General features: G+C 41.9%; 4 protein-coding genes across 4 annotated transcripts; 2 read left to right on the forward strand and 2 right to left on the reverse strand.

Annotated features, from left to right (window-relative positions):
- The first annotated feature begins 68 nt into the window (after nt 1-68).
- LOC148549399 (uncharacterized) lies at nt 69-935 on the forward strand. The gene has a single exon (XM_088495736.1). It carries the CDS (start codon nt 69-71, stop codon nt 933-935), a length of 867 nt encoding a protein of 288 aa, XP_088351862.1.
- A 1,961-nt stretch (nt 936-2,896) lies between these two features.
- LOC148549400 (uncharacterized) lies at nt 2,897-3,754 on the forward strand. Its single transcript, XM_088495737.1, has 2 exons — nt 2,897-3,141; nt 3,373-3,754. Exons 1-2 carry the CDS (start codon nt 2,897-2,899, stop codon nt 3,752-3,754), a joined length of 627 nt encoding a protein of 208 aa, XP_088351863.1.
- Nucleotides 3,755-4,214: 460 nt separating this feature from the next.
- On the reverse strand, nt 4,215-5,720 carry LOC148549401 (uncharacterized). Its single transcript, XM_088495738.1, has one exon. It carries the CDS (start codon nt 5,718-5,720, stop codon nt 4,215-4,217), a length of 1,506 nt encoding a protein of 501 aa, XP_088351864.1.
- Nucleotides 5,721-18,838: 13,118 nt separating this feature from the next.
- LOC107612051 (hydroxyisourate hydrolase) lies at nt 18,839-20,720 on the reverse strand. Its single transcript, XM_088497087.1, has 4 exons — nt 20,217-20,720; nt 19,589-19,806; nt 19,292-19,320; nt 18,839-19,064 (listed from the first exon to the last, which is right to left on the reverse strand). Exons 2-4 carry the CDS (start codon nt 19,800-19,802, stop codon nt 19,050-19,052), a joined length of 258 nt encoding a protein of 85 aa, XP_088353213.1. The 5' UTR covers nt 19,803-19,806; nt 20,217-20,720; the 3' UTR covers nt 18,839-19,049.
- Nucleotides 20,721-23,288: the final 2,568 nt, after the last annotated feature.

A 23,288-nucleotide genomic window follows, 5' to 3' on the forward strand; every position in this document is an offset into this window, starting at 1 on the left:
GCCCCCCACTATATCATTTGGCCCAGAAGACAAATGGTTCAATGACCTTCCCGAGAACCCCCCCCCCCATGGTAGTCACAGCAATGATTGGAACGGGACTGGTCAAGCGCATCCTCGTCGACACGGGAGCCGACTCAAATATCCTATTCAGAAACGTCTTCGACGCCATGGGACTCAAGGAATCCAACCTCCAAAAGCACCAACATGGAGTCATGGGACTCGGCGACAATTTTATCAAACCCGACGGGACGATCTCCCTCCCAATCAGCCTAAGAACTGGCAATGCCAGGAGATCGGTTATGGCAGATTTCGTAGTCCTAAGAGACTCCACTGCCTATAACATCATCCTAGGGAGGAAGACCATCAACGAGTTCTCAGCCGTAATATGCACCAAGTTCCTAACAATGAAGTTCATAACGGACAAGGGAACGGTTGGTTCCATAAGGGGAGACCTAGAAATGGCAGTCGCTTACGACAACGCCAGTCTTTCCTTAAGGAGAGAGTCCAAAAAAGCAGCTGGCGTGTTCCTAGCAGACCTGGATGCCCGAATAGAGGACAAACCAAGACCTGAACCAGAGGGAGACATGGAAAAATTTCAGATAGGGAAGTCGGTAGAGCAATTCACCTTCATTAACAGGAATCTTCCCCATGAACTAAAAGGCCCCCTCATGGAAGTCGTAAGGGCAAACAGCGACCTCTTCGTGTGGACCCCATCCGACATGCCGAGGTTGGACCCCGAAGTCATGTCCCACCGACTGGCCATAAAACCCGGAGCCAAACCGGTAGCCCAGCGAAGAAGGAAGATGTCGCAGGAAAGAGCTGAGGAAGTCGCTAAGCAAACAACAGGGCTGCTAGAAGCAGGGTTCATCAAGGAACTCGAGTACTCGACATGGCTGTCCAACGTTGTCTTGGTCAGGAAAGCCAGTGGGAAATGAAGGATGTGCGTAGACTACTCCGACCTGAACAAAGCATGTCCCAAGGACTCTTTTTCCCTCCCCAACATCAACACTTTGGTAGACTCGGCAGCGGGATATCGATTTCTCAGCTTCATGGACGCCTATTCCAGATACATCCAAATCCCAATGCACCGACCTGACGAGGACAAAACTGCGTTTATAACCCCAGGGGGCACCTACTGCTACAAAGTAATGCCCTTTGGACTAAAGAACGCAGGGGCCACCTACTAGAGATTGATGAGCAGAGTCTTCCACGACCTCATCGGCAAGACGGTGGAGGTATATGTCGATGATATACTCGTAAAAACGGTAGAACCAGGCCAACTGATAAAAGACCTCCAGGCCGTCTTTGAGGCACTAAGAAAATACAAAATACGACTCAATCCGCTCAAATGCGCATTCGCCATGGAAGCAGGAAAATTCCTAGGATACATGATAACCCAGAGAGGTGTGGAAGCCAACCCGGATAAGTGCAAAGCCGTTCTCAAAATGACAAGTCCTGGGTGCATCAAAGACATACAACGGCTGACCAGGAGGCTCACAGCCCTATCTCAGTTCCTCGGAGCATCTGCGGAAAGAGCCGCCCCGTTCTTTAACCTAATGAAGAGAGGAATCACCTTTGAATGGACCCAGGAGTGCGAAGAGGCATTCGAGCACTTTAAAAGGATACTCTCGGAACCTCCCGTACTCAGCAAACCCGGGAAAGATGAGCCCCTATACCTCTACTTGGCCGTGACCACGCAAGCAATGGCCGCAGTACTAGTCAGAGAGGAAGATAAGACCCAACGGCCAGTATACTTCATCAGCAAAACACTTCAAGGGGCAGAGACGAGATACACAAAGCTGGAGAAGCTAGCCTATGCCCTACTAATCTCATCAAAAAGACTGAAACAATATTTCCAAGGACACACAATCATCCTAAGGACCGACCAAGCCATCCGACAAGTCCTCCAGAAACCCGACCTGGCGGGAAGGATGATGGCATGGGCAGTAGAGCTATCCCAATACGATTTACAGTATGAACCAAGGCAAGCAATCAAAGCCCAAGCCATGGCCGACTTCCTCGTAGAGGTCACAGGGGAAGCACCCGACGTATCGAACACACGGTGGAAGCTCCATGTTGACGGAACATCCAATCAAACGTTCGGAGGAGCTAGAATCATCCTCGAGAACTCGGCTGGCATAGCCTTCGAGCAATCCATCAAGTTTGAATTTCCAGTCTCCAACAACCAAGCCGAGTATGAAGCCTTGATAGGGGGACTGATGCTAGCCAAAGAAGTCGGAGCATCAAGATTGGAAGTCAACAGCGACTCCCAAGTCGTCACTTCCCAAGTAAACGGCAGCTATCAGGCTAGGGACGCGCTGCTACAGAAATACTTGGAAAAAGTAAAAGAACTATGCAAAGGCTTCAAGGAAGTAACAATCCAGCATGTTCCTAGAGAAAGGAACGCCCGAGCCGACCTCCTCTCCAAGCTCGCAAGCACTAAACCCGGCACGGGAAACAGATCTCTAATACAAGGGCTGGCAACAGAACCTGCGATCGTCATGTGCGCAACCCAAGCTCCAAACCCGCCCTCGTGGTTAGACCCGATCTCCCGATATCTAGAGCACGCAGAAACACCTCCCAACCAAAAGGAGGCAGAATTTATCAAAAGGGAGGCCCCCAAGTACACGATCATATAGGGACAGCTGTACAAGCGAGGGCTCCACTAACCACTATTAAAATGCCTGCGTCCTGACCAGACAGACTACGTCCTGAAGGAGGTACACGAGGGGTGTTGTGGTCACCATATCGGGGGAAGATCTCTAGCAAGGAAAATCATCATGGCAGGATACTACTGGCCCACCATGATGTCAGATGCTCAGGAATTCGTAAAGAAGTGTAAAAATTCTAGGAGAATGCCAACTTCCACAAAGCGCCTCCTGAGGAACTCAATCTAATGTTGGCCCCCCGACCTTTCGCCCAGTGGGGAGTCGACCTCCTAGGCCCATTTCCCCCAGGACCCGGGCAGGTGAAGTACTTAATAGTAGCAATAGATTATTTCACCAAGTGGGTAGAAGCAGAACCACTAGCCAGCATATCCGCAGCGAACTGCCAAAAGTTCATGTGGAAACAAGTGGTCACAAGATTCGGGATACCGGAAGCCGTCATATCGGACAACGGGACCCAGTTCACCGACAAGAAGTTCAAAGGATTCTTGGAAGGACTAGGGATCAAGCAAAAGTTCTCCTCAGTCGAACACCCTCAAACCAACGGCCAAGTTGAAGCGGCCAACAAAGTTATCCTAAAGGGGTTGAAAAAACGACTCAATGGGAAAAAGGGCTCATGGGCAGAAGAACTAGCCCCAGTACTATAGTCGTACAGGACCACCCCCCAGTCATCCACCGAAGAAACCCCTTTCCGACTTACGTACAGGGTCGACGCCGTCATCCCAGTCGAGATCGGGGAACCGAGTCCAAGGCTGCTCCTCGGTGGGAGTAGCGAGGTCGTCGAAAAAGACCTAGCCGACGAGACGAGGCAAATGGCGCACCTGGCGGAAGCAGCTATCAAGCAGAGAGTAGCCCTCAGATACAATGGCAAAGTACTGAAAAGAAACCTGGGAGAAGGCGACCTGGTCCTACGACGAAACGACATAGGCCCACCGACACCAGAAGAAGGCAAGCTAGCCACAAACTGGGAAGGACCTTACAGAGTAAAAGAAGTCCTCGGCAAAGGGAGCTACAAGCTAGAAAGGTTGAATGGAAATGAAGTACCGAGAACATGGAACATGGCGAACCTCAGAAGGTTTTACTCGTAAGAAGGGGCGGCCAACGTGACCCCAACCCCCGTTCCCATGTTCCGCTTTTACGATTTCTTTTATGCTTTATGTGAATACCTACCTTTGTTTAAATTTGTTTATGCATTACAAATCCCTTTGTCTAACAGTATGATAAGTTTATCTTTTTCAAGTTCATGCTATCCAAGCCTCAAATAAAATGCAGCGTGAAACGGTCGACCTAACGGTGACCCGGGACTGATCACCTCGGGAACCATAAGGGACCAAAAAACGACCCAAAGAAAAGCAAAAACGATAATAAACGAACAAAAGCAAAAAAGCCACGACAGCCCGAATATACGGAATAAAAAGCAATGACCACGATGGCCCGAATAAAGTCCAACAAAAAGCACTAGAAGTGTTCAAATACAACTAAAAGGCGCCCACCAACGGGCCCAAAATGATGAACATTACAAAATAAACAAAGTTAGATCCTAACAAATCAAAGGATGTCAACAATCTTCCCACCTTCCACAGTCTTCATCGCGCCAACCTGAGAGAGATCAAGGTCGGGAGCCAGCACCGCCACCTGTAGCTTTATCCCTTCCTCGGTCAGCTTAACAGCATCACGAGCTCCCCTGACAAGATCTTTGTTTCTCTTCTTTAGGGCCGCTACCTCCTGAGCAGCCGCCTCTGCCGAACTCTCAGACAACTTCAACTTCTCTTCCAGCTCCTCAACCCTTTTCTTCACGGCTGCAGTCTCACCACGGGAGGCATTCAGGTCCTTCATTAAAGCCATGTCCCGATCCACCAACCTATTAATCTCCTTAGCATCCTTCTCAAGTTTCTTTTCACAGTCAGACAGCTTGGTTTTTAGAGACTCCTTCCGGGACCGTGAATCCGTCAAATCCTTTTGGGAATTCCTAAGCTTCACCTCCATGGCGTGATAGCTACCCAAGACAGGTTCAACCTTCTTGGCGATAGCAGCAGCATGGAGGAGACTTCGATGGATCCACCTAGCCTGCCCGGAGAGGTCGGCTTCATAGAAATACTCCTCGGTGCCGGAGAGCAATTGAGACTCGATGAAGCCCCCGGTATCGAAGTTCTTCTCCATAACAGAAAGGGCCTTGCCGGTGTCCCGTTTTCTCTTCTTAACATTTCCCACAAGTCTCAGTTCTTCATCACCAAAGTCATCCTCAAAAATCTCTACCCCCACATCAGAAACCTCCTCAACCTTCTCGGGAGGGACAGCATCTCCCTGGTGAACCGGGCCGGTCTCGGCCGCCCGATCTCCGGTCTCCCCGGTCTCACCAACCTCCTCCTGCCCTTGGCCCGCTGGAGGGTTCGATGGAGAGTCACCTTCACCCTCCTCATTTCCCTTAATGAGACTCATCAAGTCAGCTAAAGTTTTCTTCCCGCCAGCCATGGAAACTGTGAACAAAGGAGAAGGGAAAGACGTCAATAAAAAAAAGGGGGGGGGGGAAACACAAGTGCAAGGAAGAGATAACCCACCAACATACGACCGACCGGCTTCCCGGTCTCCCATTAGCAAGCGAGGATTAAGATTCTTTTCACCAAAAATAGATAACAGAATGTCAGCAATGCTACGATCCTCCTTATTCAACCAGTCATAAGATACTTTGATAAGATAATCAGATCCCGCACCAAATCTCCAATAGGTCGGGATCAGACGAGCTCCCTCAGCCGAGAGCCAAAAAGGATGATGCTTTTCTACCGGTCTAACCTTAAAAAAGGTAGACTTAAACCCGTGAAAGGAGTCCTCAAAGAGACCAAAAATCCTACGCCCCTGTTGGGCCCTAAAAGACATATAACCCTTCTTAGCCTTCCCCTGGCTAGAAGGGTTCGTGAGCAGGAAGAGGTAAAGAAAGATGTTCACTGAGATCGGAAGCTCGAGGAACTCGCAGACCATTTCAAAACACCGAATGGAGGCCCAGCTATTCGGATGAAGTTGCGACGGTGCAACATCACAGCGATTCAGCAAGCCCATAATAAAAGAGGAAAAAGGCAGACGAAGCCCTAAAGTCGTGAACATAGGCTCGTAAACCCACAGCCAATCAACAACTGTTGGGGAAGCCAAATTCTTATGGCACACGCGCTCACGAGCAGCAGGGACAAAGATCTGGTAAAGCGCCTCCTCGGGACCCCCCCAAATAAGAGTCCAGCTTGTCGTAACTTCTGGAGACTTTCCCTAGTCACCTTGGAAGGGGTATCCTTCACGTCAGAGGAAACCCAAGCATAGTGGTCGATAAAGTCGGCCAGGGGGCGCTGGACCTGGCTCGAAGAAGCAAGACGATCGTCCATACCTACATTGGGGGCACCACTAAAGTCAACACGGGAAGTCGGAAACCCTCAAAACAAGAAAGAGAAAAAGGAAGCTACGAATCTCCCCCTAAACCCAGAAATGCAAGCAAAAAAACCCAGGAAAAACCCAGAAATACAAGCAAAACCCAGGGAAAACCCAGAAATGCGAGCAAAACCAAAGAAAAACCCAGTGGCACCCCCTCTAAAAAGGAAAAACAAACAAGAAACGCAAAAGATCCAAGCATGCAACAAAGCAAAAGCGCCAGAAATAAAGCAACAATTGAAACAAGGGAAGAACGAACAGAAAACTCACCAGAAAAAACAGGAGATTGCAAAGAAAGCAAAGAGCAAGATGCTTCAAGCAACAGCAGCAGTACGAACAAAAGAGGCAACAACACTGAAGAACTTGCGGAGAAGAGAGGAAGAATAGTAAAAGAAAGGAGTGGGGGTTACGAAATAAAAGCAAGACAAGAAAAGCGTAACCGCCGAGGAGGAGCACCTAAAGGATAGGGGCATAACTGCCATTTCACCAAAAATTTCAAAACAACGAAGCGACGGGCATTAAATGCTCAGCGCCAAAACCAAAAAGTGGCACGAAAATCGAAGCGACCAAACGCGAAAGAAAAACAAAGCGTCACCCGCGAACTGCCGGGAAAAAGAAGAGCTCACGACGAACGCGCCCAGCCACGAGTCTCGGACCTCGAGGCTAACGCGTTGGGGGCACTGTTACGGACTGACAGTCCAGCCCAAGAAGCCGCCGGGTCGGGGCACCGCCCCACCCAAGCCCAAAGGAGCCCTAACGGATCCCTTCGAGTCGGTTAGCCATAACCGACCCAGAGACCAACCACCTCAACCGCGCTATTAGCCGGGTCGGAACCCCCAGGGTCGGTGCCTGAGGTACCGACCCCCTAGTACGGATGACCCGCATGCGTGGAAAGTGACAGCTCAAACTCTCCACCAATGGGCCAAGCCACCACTAGGCCCACCCAACACGCTATATAAGGGGAGAGGACAGCTCTCCCCCCAAGGTACGTCACATCCTTACCTAACTCTGCCACCCTCAGTACGGACTCTGACTTGATCGTCGGAGTGTCTTTGTAGGTGGCCACCCCCTCACTCCGTTCGCTCCCCAACGTTGCCGGTATCCGCTCCGCACTCGCCCAGGATCTCTCTCTCTCCATCACCATTCATCGACAACCCGATTACCCGAGAACCCCAGGTAACGAACATATATATATATATATATATATATATATATATATATATATATATATATAAATACCTTATAAAAAATAATAAAAAAAATAAATACATATCATTCAAAAAAAATTATATATATCTTTTAATTATTTTCACTTCTCTTGTCCTTTTATTATTCTATTTTTTTACACTAATATTTGTTTTTACTCCTCCGTCTGTCTTTTTATGTCTCTCTCTATTTTCAGTTCTTCTTTGCTTGAGGACAAGCAAACTTTTAAGTTTGGTGTTGTCGCTTCACTTGTGGATTTTCTATTTATTTTAATGACACCAAAGGGAGGCGAATCATCTCCACGGAGGAGCACAACTAGAAGAATGAGATGGTCACTAGGATAAGTGAGGTGGTTAAGTTCCTTTCATTCTATATTTTCTCCCTTTTTATTATGATTAGGTTCCTGTTTTTCGCTTATTTTGTTACTGCATGATCAGTTGTTATTTCAATTCCTAGGTTCTAGTTTAATTTACTTTTTTTTATGCTGAAAAAGAGTGTCTCATGTATTACTCATTGAGCTTGAAATCAAAAAGAAAAGGAAAAGGTGATATATCGCATGAGAGATTGAGTTTAAATTTAAGATTAGTCTCATTTACTTAAATGTGGTGGTATTATTTGTGATTCTGAATGAATGACATAAATAGAGCATATTTGAATTTGAATCAAGGGATGTTGATGTATGAGGAATAGGGATTTAGAGCATATTTAAGATTAGTCTCATTTACTTTGAGTTTTGCACAATTCTATTTATTTCAGGTAGCATTCGGAGGGATTTGACGGAGTTTTGTAGCAGGAAAGGAAGAAAGCGAATGATGCTATCAATCCTGACATCCTTGCACTCAAACGGAAATAACTTGAGCTACAAAGGTCCAATTGACGTGATTCTAAAAACATTGGAAAGCTAACTTCCAAGGCTTTCCAACGATATATAATAGTGCACATTCCACCTCCAGCAACCTCTGCATCCTCCACGTAGAACTTGGTTCTTGCCAAGTTCAGCGTGGATTTAAGAACTCCCAGGGAAGCACACGCTGCCTTCTCCACGCTAAACTTGGGAAAAGGCAAGTTCAGCGTGGATTCAAAGGAACACGCTAAAGACGCCACTGCCTCCTCCACATTGAACTTGGAAATTTCCAAGTTCAGTATGAATCCTGATAATACCAGTGGTTCCCAATCTTCTTCCAAAGGCTGCACGCATGGTTTAATTAATTTTGGTTAAATTTGTATTTTATTTTAAAATAGGAAAAGATATTATTTTAGTTTTATAAAATATATTTTTAAATTAATTAGGATTAGATATAAAAGGGAAAAGAAACTTCTCTTCTATTCCATATTATTCACAATTTACAGTTTAAGAGAATCCTAGTTTCCACTCTGAACCATGAGCAACTAAACCTCCACTGTGAAGGTTAGGAGCTCTGTCTATTGTATGGATTGATTCTATTGTTTTTCTATTTTAATTCATGTATTGATTCATATAATTCAAGAAGCGTTTTCGTTCTTTATTTTATGAAATTGGGTAGAACGAAAGTATGACCCTCTTTCTAATTGAGTTCTTGTATAACTTGGAAAAGCTCTTTACTTGAACAACAGCTTGAAAACATATTCTCCTAAATTTCTAATTTTCTGGACTTAACAGGATACGTGACATATAATCCTCTTATATTTGGGTAATTAGGATTTCTGTGGCATATAACTAGAATTGAACTTCACCCTCTAATTGAAATTAATTGACCAAGGAATTGGTGGTTGATGAGAGTTAGAGGAGACTAAAAAGATCTAAGGAATTAGGGTTTAGTCACATATAGTTTGCCATGAATTAGATCTTGCTTGATTAAAATAATTAGTAAGAAAAGTCAATCTGGAAAATAGATAACTCTGAAGCATTAACTGTTTCTCCATATATATTTCACAACTTATTTACTGCCTGCCTTCTGATATTCTGAATTTACTTTTTAATGCTTTTGAACTCTCAAACACCATTTCTGTTTGTCTAACTAAGTAAATCACTTAAGCATTGTTGCTTAGTCCATCAATCATTATGGGATCGACCCTCACTCACCTGAGATAATACTTGGTACGACCCGGTGCACTTGCCGATTAGTTTGTGGTTTAAAATTCCGCACCAAAAGTAAATCCTTGAAAGCATGATTAGAGGAGACTTGAGTGAATTGACCCTAAACACCGAGCGTTGAGAGTGTATACACACCTAGTGAGGGTTCAATTACTCAATTCTATGTCTCCACATTTCTTATCATGTGTTCTTGAAAGTTGCTTCTTTTTAATGGATGAATCAATTCTTTAGATTTTGATTTCATTGAATTGCTTAGCCCTACATGTCTATATACTTGCTTGGGAATTTGATTGTTTATTTTCACCAATTCAATAGGATACTATAGTATATATAGGTATATATAGTATATACATACCTGCATGCATATAGATAGTTGCATTCAATAAGACGTTTACCCTTTCATTCATCTCCTTTGGTTGTGTATAGCATGAGGACATGCTATTATTTAAGTGTGGGGGAATTGATGAGTCCATATTTTACGATATATTTCGGTTTGATTTGAGTGGACTTCATCACATAAACCCACATTTATTCATCCAAATAGCATGCTTTTGAGATTTCTCCCTAAATTGTGCTTGAAAGTGAAAACATACTCTTTTGTGCTTAATTTGGTCAATTTTAATTCACCTTAATCCCATTTGGTGCCATGATGTGTTTGTTAAATGATTTCAGATTTTTAAGGCAAGTTTGGATTGAAGAAAGTGAACAAAGAGCATCCAAAAGGGGAGAAAGCATGAAGAAAATGGAGTTTGGAAGTTGCAGCAAGGGTGCGTATGCACAGTGATCTGTGCGTACGCACAACGGTGACTTCGTGCAAGGATGCATACGCACCAAATGTCATGCGTACGCACGATGGGAATTCTGCGCAACCGTGTGTACGCACAGTGGGTCGTGCGTATGCACGCATGCATGCACGTAGGTCATTAATTGCAAATTGCTTGGGGCGATTTTTGGGCCTCCAAAACCCATTCCAACTCATTTTCTGAAGCTATTTAAGGCCAAAGTGAAAAGGAATGAAGGAGGGGCAATTAGGTTTAGTTTTTATGATGTTTTCTCTTAGTTTATAGAGAGAGAAGCTCCTCCATCTCTCTAGAATTAGGGTTTCTCAGTTTAATTTCTTGTAATTTCTACTTTTAATTCTTGCTTTCCTTTACTTTTCCTTGTCATTTATTGTTATTGCATCTTTGTTCTTCTTCATTTCTTTTGTTATTTTCTTTATCTTGCCATTTTTATGTTATGAACACTCTTTGTTAATTTTACTTTAAATTAATGCAATTTATGTTTTATGTTCATTTAATGCTTTCTTTAGTTGTTGTTATGATTTTCTTACTTTTGGTAGTTAGCTTTTATTTTCTATGCAATTTACTATTATTTTATTTTCATGCACACCAAGTGTTTGCTAAAATGCTTGGCTTATTTTTCACTTAGTTTTTCTTCACTCTTGGCTTGAAATTGTTGACTTTAGTGATCCTTGAGTCATTGATGTCCATTCTTGTTTGATATATTAGAGTAGTTAGATGATTTGGTCTCCCTTGACTCTATGTGACCCCTTAGTGTTGACATAGGACTTAGGGATTGAAATTAACTATGCCTATTTGACTTATCTTCGATGTAAGGTTGACTAAGTAGGATTAACTCTTCATAATCATCATGTGTTTGTGGTCAATGACTAGGATAGGTAGCCTTAGCTCTCAATTACTTGCCAAGATATTTTCTTGCATTTAAAGTTTCCTTTCCTCGTCTTTAATTGCTTTTGACTTTTATTACTTTAATGTTTAATTCCTTGCATGTGTAGTTTTCACACTCTTGGTTGAGAAATTGGGTGTTGGGTGGAATTGAGTTGTGGATGTCCATTCCGCATTGTGTGAGAATAGTTAATTGGTTTGGTTTCCATTGACGCTAGTCTTTCACTAAGTAATTAGTGAGTTGACTTGGACTTATGATTGAGATCAATTACACCTTTTGACTAATTCTCAAGGAGGATTGACTAGTTTGGATTGATTCCACACAATTGTCATGTTTGTGGTCCATAACTAGGATAAGAAACCTAAATTCCCCAATTCTTGCCAAGAGTCTTTTTTTAGCATTTAATTTTCATTTTCATTGCTTTAATTGCTTTCCATTTAATTCCTTGCATACTTGTTTCAATTCTTGTTATTTACATTTTCTTGCTCTCTTGCTTTCATTCCCAAATCCCCATGCTCTCCTCTAATAGCCAATAATTGTACATTTCATTACAACTCCTAGGAAAGACGACCTGGGAGTTAAATACTCTCGGTTATTTTGTATTGAATTTATTATTTGATTGATGGTTAATTTGTTGGGTTAGGACTATACTTACAATGCCAATTCCATTTTGATAATCAATTTCCTAACCTATACTTTTGGCCATTGTCAGCCTGACTTGTGGGAGCTTTTTTATGAATACTTTTATTTATATTTTGATATTTCTCTGGTATGCTTGCTGCTGACATTGATCCTTTTGGAAAGGATTTTTTAACAACTCTTATTTCATTTATTTATCCTTTTTAATAGGATTTATCTTTTGCTCTTAAGTGGTTGTGGGTAATTTTGAAAGGTTTTTGAATTTTCCTTCAAAGATTTATTATGTTGGTCTTGATCTTACGACGGTTATGGAGTTGATGAGGCTCTTTCGAAGCTCCTTATCATTTTATCCTTTCTTTTTTAAGATTTCATTGGGCTCGTCTTCGTAACATGGCTCATTTGTTATTGCTTATGAGGCTTTAACGTAACCCTTCATTAAGTATCTTGTATTTATCAAGATTTTTCTCTTCTGTTGGGCTCTTCGAGAGGCTTTCGTGAAAGCTTTTGGATAGCCCTTACTTTGGATTTTTAAAGGACTTCCCTTTTCCATTACTTAGTGCAAGTCCTCAATCTTAATTTTATTATTGAGTCGTTTTCATAAGTTAGGCTATTTTTGCAATGCATTTTGTTTTGCTCGGGCGCTTACCAACTTATAAGTCGTTTACATCTGAGTTTTTTGTGATCATCTTTTATACCCTCTTTACACCGACTTGTACCTCGTCGCTTCATCTTGCCAACCATGTAGGTCGGGCAACGGATTTTCGCGTTTTATTGAGCTTAAGTCAATGCGTGTCGTAGAAATAATGGAATTTAAAAAGGAAATAATATTTTATTAAGAAACCTATGTTACACGAAATGCTTTTGCTACTAAAAGAATTGAGTTCTTGCCCCTAGACCCCCGCTTTGATGCCTCATTAAAACTCCCTTCAGGAAAACCCTTCTCGGAAAAAACCATGAAATTGGAAAAAAGAGTACATCAGGGAACGAAGTACGCTTCTAGCTATAATATCTTTTTAAGTTGCAAGCATGCCATGACCTGGGAAGCTCGGCTCCATTCAAGTCGGATATCTTGTAATAGCCTTTTCCCAAGACTTCAGTTATCTTGAAAAGTCCTTTCCAAGTTACAGCAAGCTTCTGTTCTCCCGACTTGTTTACTCCGATGTCATTTCGTATTAGGACTAAGTCATTTGTGGTGAAACTTCTTCGAATGACTTTTTAATTATATCTAATTGCCACCCTTTGCTTTAACGCTGCTTGTCTTTTCTGTGCTTGTTTTTGGACTTCTGGGAGTAGCTCGAGTTCTTCTTTTTGGGCTTGAATGTTTCCGACTTCGTCGTAAAACCTTACCCTTGGACTTTGCTCATTTATCTCTACTGGGATCATGGCTTCTATTCTATATGCAACTCGAAAGGGTGTCTCCCCAGTCGCGGAGTGAGGTGTTGTTCTATAAGCCCATAACACTTAAGGGAGCTCTTCAACCCAAGCTCCCTTTGCGTCCTGCAACCTCTTTTTTAATTATGCCAATATAACTTTATTGGCAGCTTCTGCCTGCCCATTGGCTAGAGGATGCTCTACTGATGTGAATTGATGCTTGATATTCATACTAGCTACCAGATTTCTGAATGTTGTGTCGGTGAACTGTGTACCATTATTTGTGGTAATGGAATGAGGGACTCCAAATTAGATAAAGATATTCTTGTACAGGAACCTCCGACTTCTTTAAGCTGTGATAGTGGCCAGTGGTTCTGCTTCTATCCACTTGGTGAAGTAATCCACTCCTACAATCAGGTATTTGACCTATCCAGGAGCTTGGGAAAAGGGCTCGAGTAGGTCCAATCCCTATTTCGCGAAAGGCCAGGGAGAGGTTACACTAATGAGCTCCTCAGGGGGAGCGACGTGGAAGTTAGCATGCATCTGACATGGTTGGCACTTTTTAACGAAGTCGGTGGAGTCCTTTTTTATGGTCAGCTAAAAGAACCCAGCTCGGATCACCTTCCTGGCTAAAGACTTTGCTCCGAGGTGATTCCCACAAATGCTATTGTGCACTTCTTCCAGGACTTCCTCTATCTTAGAGGTCAGGACGCACTTTAACAATGGTGTAGATATCCCTCTTTTATAAAGAACATTTTGTACCAAAATGTAGTTCTATGCTTCCCTCTGAAGTTTCTTGGCTTCCTCTGTTCCTCTGGAAGAATGTCGAATTTCAAGTATTCGACTAACAGGGTCATCCATCCGAGGTTTAAGCCCGAAACAGGTAAAACATCCAATTTGTTATCCGTCTTCATAACTAAGGGCTCCTGGAGAGTCTCTTGTATCAGACTTCTGCTATTTCCTCCAGGCTTGGTACTTGCTAACTTGGAGAGGGCATCGGCTCTGCTGTTAAGTTTTTGAGTTATGTGCCTGACCTCGGTTTCAAGAAATTGCCTAAGATGCTCACGTGTTTTTTCCAAGTGCCTTTTCGTATTAGGATCCTTTACCTGGTACTCTTCATTGATTTGAGAAGTTACTACTTGGAAGTCATTCAAGACTATTACCTTGATCGCACCGACTTCTTTGGCAAGTTTTAAGCCTGTGATTAAGGCTTCATATTCAGCCTGGTTGTTGGAAGCAGGGAATTTAAACTTCAGGGAGACCTCTATTTGAGTCCCCTCTTCACTCACTAAGATGATGTCAATGCCACTTCTAACTTTATTAGAGAATCCATCTATATAAAGGCTGCAGGTCGTAGAGGCTTCGCTCTTATCGCCTGTGTATTCTGCCAAGAAGTCGGTAAGGCATTGGGCTTTAATTGCTGTCTGAGTTTCATATCTCAAGTCGAACTCGGATAGTTCTATAGCCCATTTAACCATTCGTCCTGCAATGTCTATTTTCTGAAGGATTTGCTTCATAGGCTAGTTCGTTTGGACTCGTATGGTGTGAGCTTGAAAATAAGGTCGGAGTCTCCTGGATGCCAGAATTAAGGCATATGCAAATTTTTCTATTTTTTGATACCTCAACTCGGATCCTTGTAGGACTTTGCTGGTGAAATAAACTGGATACTGTCCGACCTCATCTTCTCGAACTAGTGCCGATGCTACTGCTTTCTCAGTCACAACTAGATACAATACAAGGTCCTCTCCTGCTCTAGGTCGGGTAAGGACTAGTGGCTGACTCAAGAACTTCTTGAATTCTTGGAAAGCTTCTTCACACTTAAGGGTCCACTCAAATTGGCACCCTTTTCTTAGTAGAGAAAAAAGTGGCAAGGATCTCAAGGCTAATCCTGCCAGAAAGCTGCAAGTCGTCCATTCAACTGTTGAACTTCTTTTATGCAGGTTGGACTCCACATTTTTAGGATTGCTCTACATTTGTCGGGGTTAGCCTCAATTCCTCTCGGTGTGAGCATAAATACTAAAAACTTTCCTGCTTCTACTACAAATGTGCATTTTACAGGATTTAGTCTCATCCCATGCCTTCTTATAGTACTGAAGACTTGGGAGAGGTCGGTCAGGAGGTTTGCCTCCTCCTTGGTTTTTACCAACATATCGTCCACGTACACTTCCATTAGGCTTCCAAGGTGGGGTGCAAACATCTTGTTCATCAGCCTTTGATATGTGGTGTCTGCATTTTTTAATCCAAATGGTGTGACTACATAATAGTAATTCCCTCTGGGTGTGATGAAGGTTGTCTTTTCCTGATCTGACTTATACATCGGGATTTGATTGTATTCCTAGTAGGCATCCATGAATGATAGGTACTGGTATCCCGAGCTGGAGTCCACCAAAGCATCTATATTGGGAAGTGGTAGGGGTCCTTTGGACATGCTTTGTTGAAGTCAGTGTAGTCAACACACATTTTTCACTTCCCGTTTTGCTTTTTGACCAATACTACATTTGCCAACCATGTCGGATATTTGACTTCCCTAATTAATTCAGCCTCTAACAAAGCTTGAACTTGCTCTTCTACCACCTGAGCTCATTCTGGTCCGAACTTTCGTCTTCTTTGTTGAACAGGTGAAAACTCGGGATAGACTGCCAGCTTGTATGTCATGAGTTCGGAGTCTACTCTGGACATGTCAGCAGTCTTCCAAGCAAAGAGATTGGAATTATCCTTTAGGAGTTTTATGAGGTCATTTTTAACTCCGTTCTTATATTGGATCCTATGTTGATGTCCTTTCCGACCTCTTCTGCAATCTGGACTACCTTCGTCCTTCCTTCAAGCTGTGGTCGTAGTTCTTTCTTTGCCCTTTCCTCGTAAATTCAAGCTTTCATTGTAGTATTTCCTTGCCAGTTTTTGGTCTCCCTTAACGGTTGCAATTCCGTCCTCTGTTGGAAATTTCATGCAGAGGTGAGGAGTAGAGACCACGGCTCCCAACCGATTTAGAGTTGTTCTACCAATTAGAGTATTGTAGGCTGAAGTTACTTCCATAACAATGTAGTCCACGCTTAGGGTTCTTGATCCCAGCCCTTTCCCAAAGGTGGTATGTAAGGAAATGAACCTTAAGGGTTTGATTGGAGTATCTCCTAGCCCGAAAAAAGTATCCGGGTAGGATTTCAGCTTTCTTTCTTCTAGCCCTAACTTGTCGAATTCCGGCTTGAAAAGTATGTCGAATTCTGTGCAAGTGAGCATTGGCAAGGATTATGGGGACTATTACCGGGTCGTCATGCCCGGATACAATGCCCTGCCCATCTTCTCTGGTGAAGGAGATTGTCGAGAGGTCGGGTCCATCATTTCCGACATGGTAAACTTCTTTTAAATGTCTCATCCGAGACGCTTGATCAGCCCCCCGCCAGCAAATCCTCCCAATATCATGTGAACATGTCGTTCTGGAGTCTGCGGGGGCGGACCTCTTTGGTCGAGGTCTTCGTCGTCTTTTTTCCTTTTTCTGTGACTGTCTGACCTTTCCATGAGATATCTGTCTAACCGACCTTCCGTGGCCAGCTTTTCTATCACATTTTTTAGGTCGTAACAATCATTTGTTGAATGTCCGTATAACTTGTGGTACTCACAATACTCATTATGGCTTCCGCCCTTTTTGGTTTTTATCGGACACGGGGGAGGAAGCTTCTCGATGTGACAAATTTTCCTGTAAACATCCACGAGGGAAACTCGTAACGGAGTATAATTGTGGTACCTTCTGGGCTTCTCGGGGCAGACTTCTTCTTTTTTTCTTGGGCTCCCTCTCTTTTTCCTTTGGCTGGTGAGGGTGCCCCAGTCGCCAACTCGGCTCTCGTAATCTGGCGTTTTCTTCCATGTTGATATACCTTTCAGCTCGCTCTTGTACATCGTTCAAAGAAGTTGGGTGTCTTTTTGAGATGGACTGGGAGAAGGATCCTTCTCGGAGACCGTTGACCAGTTCTATTATTACCGCCTCAGTAGGTAGGTCCTGAATTTTCAAGCATACTTTGTTGAATCTCTCTATGTAGTCCCTCAGGGGCTCTTTGACCTCTTGTTTAACTCTGGGTAGGCTAGGTGCATGCTTAACCTTATCTTTTTGAATTGAAAATCGTGTAAGGAATTTGTGCGCAAGGTCGTCGAAGTTGGTAACCGATCTAGGGGGCAGGCTATCAAACCATTTCATGGCCACTTTTGTCAAGGTCGTCGGGAAGGCCTTGCAGCGAGTAGCATCTGAGGCGTCGGCCAAGTACATCCAACTTTTGAAATTGCCGAGGTGATGCTTTGGGTCGATTGTCCCATTGTATAGATTCATGCCAGGGCTCTTGAAGTTTCTGGGAACTTTAGCCCGCAAGATGTCCTCAGTAAAAGGATCTTCTCCCCCTAGTGGGGTATCTTCCTGAGCTGTGCGGGAATCCTTGCTTTGAAGGTTAGATTCTAACTTTGAGAGCTTCTCCTCCAGCTCTCTTCGCCGTTTGATCTGCTTCCTTAGGCTTCTCTCTACCTCACACTGTTGCTCTAATTCTTGCTCCAGTTGCTCAAGTCGGCCCTGATGTCCATGCAGCAATCCTATGAGGTCGGCACTATGAGGTTGTTCTTCTCCTTTAGGGAAACGAACCTCAGAGGGGATTCTCCTTTGGTGTTGGTCGCCAGAAGTACCTTCACCATGTGGTTCCTACATTCTTGGGGGAGGTATTGCTAGTGCTTGGTCGTTGTTGACCATGTCTTGGTATTCTTGATCTGACTCAGACGCTATACGTCCGTCTTCATACTGATCGTCCGCCATATAGTGCTAGATCCCAGGTTCCCGACAACGGCACCAATGTTCCGAGGGTTACCTGAAACTGGGTCGCCTTTGGGCTTGTAAGTGAGGCCCACATCCTCAATGGAGTGAGTTCCTTCTCACGTCCTATGCCCGTCATCCGAGTTGTTCGTGAGAGATGGGGGTGGTACCTGCAAAACACTCCGATGCCTAAGTCAGCAAGGATTTTAGCAGGTTTTTGTGTATTGGAACTTAAATATACTTGAGTGTGTCAGAGTATTTATAGGAGAAGCCAATAACCACTGCTGAAGTAGTTCCACTTCTTATGGTGGATAACCGCCCCTTTATCTTAGGATTGTTGAGATCTCTCTTCTAGAAGTGGGTGAGAGATTTGAGAAAATAGTTACTTTCGTGGGGAGGCATGAGTGGCCTGCTTTCGTCGAATCCGACCTCTATAGGAGGTCAGGTGAGTATTAGAGGCCATCCTTGTAGTTGGGCCTTTTAATCTTATTGGACTTGACTTATGTTTTAGACTAAGGTATGAACAATAATCTAAATTTATTTCTCAAATAAAAGAAAGAACTAATAATTTTGTGTGTATATATTGTAATATTTTATTATTCTATGAAATAAAATATATCATGAATTATATATAAAACTTTAATTAAATTTTTTTAATTTATATAATTTTAAAATTTATATTAGCGTATATATTTTTATATATTTATTTTTATTTTTTATGCTATTTATTATAATTTAATTATTTTAGTTAAAATAGTTCGATGACCGAGTGGATTTTTTTAACTTTGCATATTACATATACATAGGGGTGTTCGCGGTGCGGTTTGGTTCGGTTTTTTAGGAAAAAGTCATCCGATCCGATCGTCTAATTAAAGTGCGGTTCGGTTTGGTTCGGTTTTTTTGTCAAGGTCATCCGAACCAAACCAAACCAATTAAAATCGGTTTGGTTTGGTTCGGTTTGTTCAGTTTTTTCAATCAAATCAAAAAAATTCTACCATACTATTATACAAAGTCATAACATTGAAATCGACAAACCGAAATACACATAGCTAACAAAGTCTTGATCTAATGAAATTTAACGACAATAGAATTCAAATACGACAATTAAAGAAGTTCAATAGTTCAACAGTCAACACAACTGAAAATAAAAATAAATCATCATTAAACTGATAGCAAAGTTATGATGTCTTCTCCAACAAAATAGCTAAACTTCTTAATGCAAACCAACCTGAAATAAAAAAAATAGTTACATAATAAGAACAACAACAATAATAATTATACAGTGAAGCATTGGGGGTTTGCCATAATTGAGCTTGAAATGATTCAGTTCTTCAATCAGACCCCATGGTTCAATAGGGTACTGAGTCAAGCAAAGAAAGTTAGTCATACAGTGAAGTAACCAAAAGAACTGAATCAAATAATTATGTGAAACCTTGTTTTCTTTTAGATCATTACCTCAGCATTTGCAAACAAATCAGATCCATCTGCAAAACCAGTAAAATCCTAGTTATTTACCTTCATCCACTAATCATTCAAAAAAGAATCAGATGAATGGCTGTGTGAAACAATGATAATTGTTAGAGAAAAATGCTAAATAATACCAAAGAGCCAGTTGTAATTTACACATAAGGATGAGAAAAACATAAGCGATGCATTCAGTATTTCAAGCTTATAGAACAACTCCAGTCTCTCAACCCCAGTCTCTTACTAGATTCACTAGAATTAAACATAGCTACACAATGAATTACTTACTCATGAGCACGGCCATATCTGCACTGAAATCTCTCAGATTGCTCTCCAGAACCAAGGAATTGTCTGTGATATTAATATTTGTGTAGTGAATTAAACCTATGAAGTCATATGAACCCTTAACTAGTTTTGATTCACGATCTGTGAAGGTTGGAATTCTTTCGCCTGCAATTTTCTTCATGGAAGTGGGATAGTCTCCATGCAATAAGGGCTCCATCACCCTGAAATAGCACATAAATTTTGCAATATGCTTCACATTCAATAACCAGCATCCAGCAATAAACTGAAAAATAAATCTATAACCAGCAAGGGAGCAATCAGTAAACACTTAAACAGCAACAAACACTTAAACAGCAACCAGCAAGAAATACTTAAACACTTAAACAGCAACCAGCAAGGCTGCAATAAATCAATAAACACTTAAAAGACTTAAACAGCAATAAACACTAAAACACTTAAACAGAAAGGCAGCAATAAATCAATAAACACTTAAACAGCAACCAGCAAGGCAGCAAGCCAGCAACAAAACCAACAAACAAATAATTCATCAAATCAACAATGCACCCACCAGTAAACAGCAAGTAGCAACAAATCAACAATGCACCAGTAAACAGCAAATGGTTCAAATTACCTGAATCGGTGGCTCGGGGTCTATATTGACTTGGGAGGAAGGCTGAGTGGGAGACTGGGAGGTGCTGGGAGTGGGTTGAACTGATGATCGTGGCGCTGAGTGGGAGAACCCAGAAACACTGCTGGCGCTGGGTGGTGGCGTCTCAACGGCGACGTCGTGGTGCTGTGCTGCCCTGTTGAGTCAGTTGGCGACAGCGTCGTGCTGTGCTCTCTCTTCTGGGTCAGTGCTGTGCTGCCTTCTGGGTCAGTGGGTGGCGTCTCCGCGAAGAGGAAGGCTTCGGCGTCGGCGTCGGGATTCGGAGGAGCGAGAGCGACTGAGTAGTGAGAGATTGGGGAGATTTGGTTGCGCAGGTGTGGAGATTTGGAGAAGAGAGAGCGAGAGCGACTGAGTAGTAGAGACTAGAGAGCGCAGGTTAGGGATTGGGGATTTGGGGGTTAGGGTCAGGGACGGCTGGGACGTTCTCTGCTCTCACACTAGCCCAGCAGCTTCATTCGTTTGGGGGGTGGGGGTCTGGGGTTGGGGTTAGTCGTTTTTAGGGTTTTTTCCTAACCGGTTCGGTTCGGTTCAGTTAGGGTTTTCAAAGTCAAAATCGAAAATCGAACCGAACCGCTTAAAAAACAGCAACATAATTTTTTTCGGTTTTTTCGGTTTTCGGTTAATTCAATTTTCGGTTATTTCAATTCGGTTCGTCAGTTTAGTTCGGTCCGGATCGATTTTAAACACCCCTACATGTATATGTCACGTCAGAATTTGAAAGCTTTAGAGAAAAACATTTAATGATCCACTTTTTCTTAAAAGATTCTTTTATGAGTATAATTCTTTTATTTTCTAATGCATTATATAATGTAATCTTTTAATTTGCATTTTGTAAAACTTGACATTTAGGCTATTTATTTGAAGATAGATAACACGTGATTTTTTGATAAATATTTTTTATGAACTGTAAATTCTAAATGATAAAGGAATTCCATATGCACATGCAAAATAACTTTTTTTTTTTTTAATATGAGATGTTCGGTTATTTAATGAATATAAATAAAAAAGTGTGTAACTAAAATAGAAATACAAATATGCGTTTTGTACATTTATGAAAAAAATAATTAAAAAATTTATTATTTAATATATAATAATTTTAAATTATGATTTTTTTGTCACGTTTAAAAATCTAAAATTTTCTGTGATTACAATTTTTTGTTGTGATCTAAAAAATATTTTTGGTTACTATTTATTTAAAAATTATGACTATAGATGTCTATAGTTATAATTATAGTTATAATTTTAAAGGATGATCTTCTCTTAATAAAATTATTTATTTTTTTGTCACATAAAAATTATAACTTAAAAGTGTCTAGAGTATATGGTCACGGTTTTATAGAAATTATGGTCTAAAGGGTTTATTGTCGCAGTTTTGAATTGTGACCTTAAAAAGTCTATGGTAACGATTTAAAATTGTGACCTAAAAGAGTCCGTGGTCACAATTTTAAAGTGTTAATTATGGTCATGATTTTTAAGAGTGACCTAAAAGGGGTTTATAGTCATACTTTTATAAAACCGTGACCTTAAAGAGTTTGTGGTCATAATTTTAAAATGTGACCTAAAAAGATCTATGGTCACAGTTTTAAAGAGTGACCTAAAAGAGTTTATAGTCACGTTTTTATAAAATCGTGACCTCAAAGGGTCTGTGGTCACCATTTTAAAATGTGACCTAAAATAATCTATGATAAAATTGTGACCGAAAATGGTCTATAATCATGATTTTAAAGGATAACATAAGAGTTTGTGATCATCGTTTCATAAAACGATGACCCTAAAAAGATCTATAGTAGGGATGGCAAAAATTCCCAGTGGGGCGGGTACCTATAGGGATTTATCCGCGCGGGGGGCGGATGTGGAGAAAATTTTGTACCTGCGGGGATGGGAGACGGGGACCTGTTTAATATACGGGGCGGAGGCGGGGATAGAGGTCCCTGCCTCGTGGGACTCGTATAATCCCCGTATATATAAAAAGACAATAATACCCCTGCCATATATATATCAAAGTGAAGAGTTGAAAATCCCAAATTTTCAACCCTAGCCGTCACTCACACTCGCTCACTCTGAACTCTGAAGCTCGTTCTCCCTCTCCTTTCCACTCCTCTCTTCTCCTCTCACCACTACCAGTCATCACTGTCATCCGCCATCTCCTACCCCCTCACTGCCGCCAACACGAAGCTCCTACCCTCTTCTCGCGTGTTTGAGTCTCACTAGTCATCCCGTTTGCAATCGCAACATCGTCGTCGCATCTGGCCAGCCGAGGAGAACATCGCCATCTCCGCCTGACTTAGTCGAGGAGAGCATCTTCGTCGCCGGCTAACCCAGCCGAGGCAGCAGCACCAACGTTGCTACAGAGCCCTTTTGCCAACCTTCGCATCTTCGCCTCTCCGCATCTTCTCGTCTTCACGTCTTCGCCTCTTCCCCTTGTCACCAATCTTCACCGTCAGCTCAGCTGCTCTTCCTCCTGGTAAGTTTTGTGAACTACCATTTAAATTTATTCAGTTGTGATTTTAGGATTTATCTATCATATTATCTCTATAATTTTAATTTACTTTGCAGAATTAGTACTGATTTATTTTAACTTGCTTTGAAGAATGTGTTATTTTTATTTTACTTTGAAGAACTTGTTAATTTTAATTTGTTTTGAAGAACTTGTTAATTTGATTTTGCTTTGAAGAATTTATTCTGATTTATCTTAATTTGCTTTGAAGAACTTGTTCTGATTTATTTTAATATGCTTTGAACAATTTGTTAATTTTAGTTTACTTTGAAAAACTTGTTAATTATTATAGTATTATTTCTGATTCTGATTATTCCTCATTGTGATTTGATTTTTGTGATTTCTTTAAAATTTTATGAGTCCTATGATTTATGATTTTTTGTTTGATGTAGGATTAAAATAAATCAGAATTTATAACCACTACCATCACAGAATGAAAGAAGGCTTGAGAATTATGTTTTCTAGTTTTTGAATATGTTTGGTTGTTTTAATATTTTATAAATATATTTAGTAGAGATGTTTGTTGTATATTGCTCTTT

The sequence above is a fragment of the Arachis ipaensis genome, chromosome B8 (assembly GCF_059453495.1).
Source record: "Arachis ipaensis isolate K30076 ecotype BB chromosome B8, ASM5945349v1, whole genome shotgun sequence".
In the NCBI taxonomy this organism is placed as follows: Eukaryota; Viridiplantae; Streptophyta; class Magnoliopsida; order Fabales; family Fabaceae; genus Arachis; species Arachis ipaensis.

Coding starts and splice junctions, on each gene's coding strand:
- LOC107612051 (XM_088497087.1), bottom strand. CDS start 19,802: ATGGAGCCCTTATTGCATGGAGACTATCCCACTTCCATGAAGAAAATT. Junction 19,321..19,588: donor AGATATGGCCGTGCTCATGA/GTAAGTAATTCA, acceptor CTGGTTTTGCAG/ATGGATCTGATTTGTTTGCA.
- LOC148549400 (XM_088495737.1), top strand. CDS start 2,897: ATGTTGGCCCCCCGACCTTTCGCCCAGTGGGGAGTCGACCTCCTAGGC. Junction 3,142..3,372: donor ACCCAGTTCACCGACAAGAA/GTTCAAAGGATT, acceptor ACTTACGTACAG/GGTCGACGCCGTCATCCCAG.
- LOC148549399 (XM_088495736.1), top strand. CDS start 69: ATGGTAGTCACAGCAATGATTGGAACGGGACTGGTCAAGCGCATCCTC.
- LOC148549401 (XM_088495738.1), bottom strand. CDS start 5,720: ATGGGCTTGCTGAATCGCTGTGATGTTGCACCGTCGCAACTTCATCCG.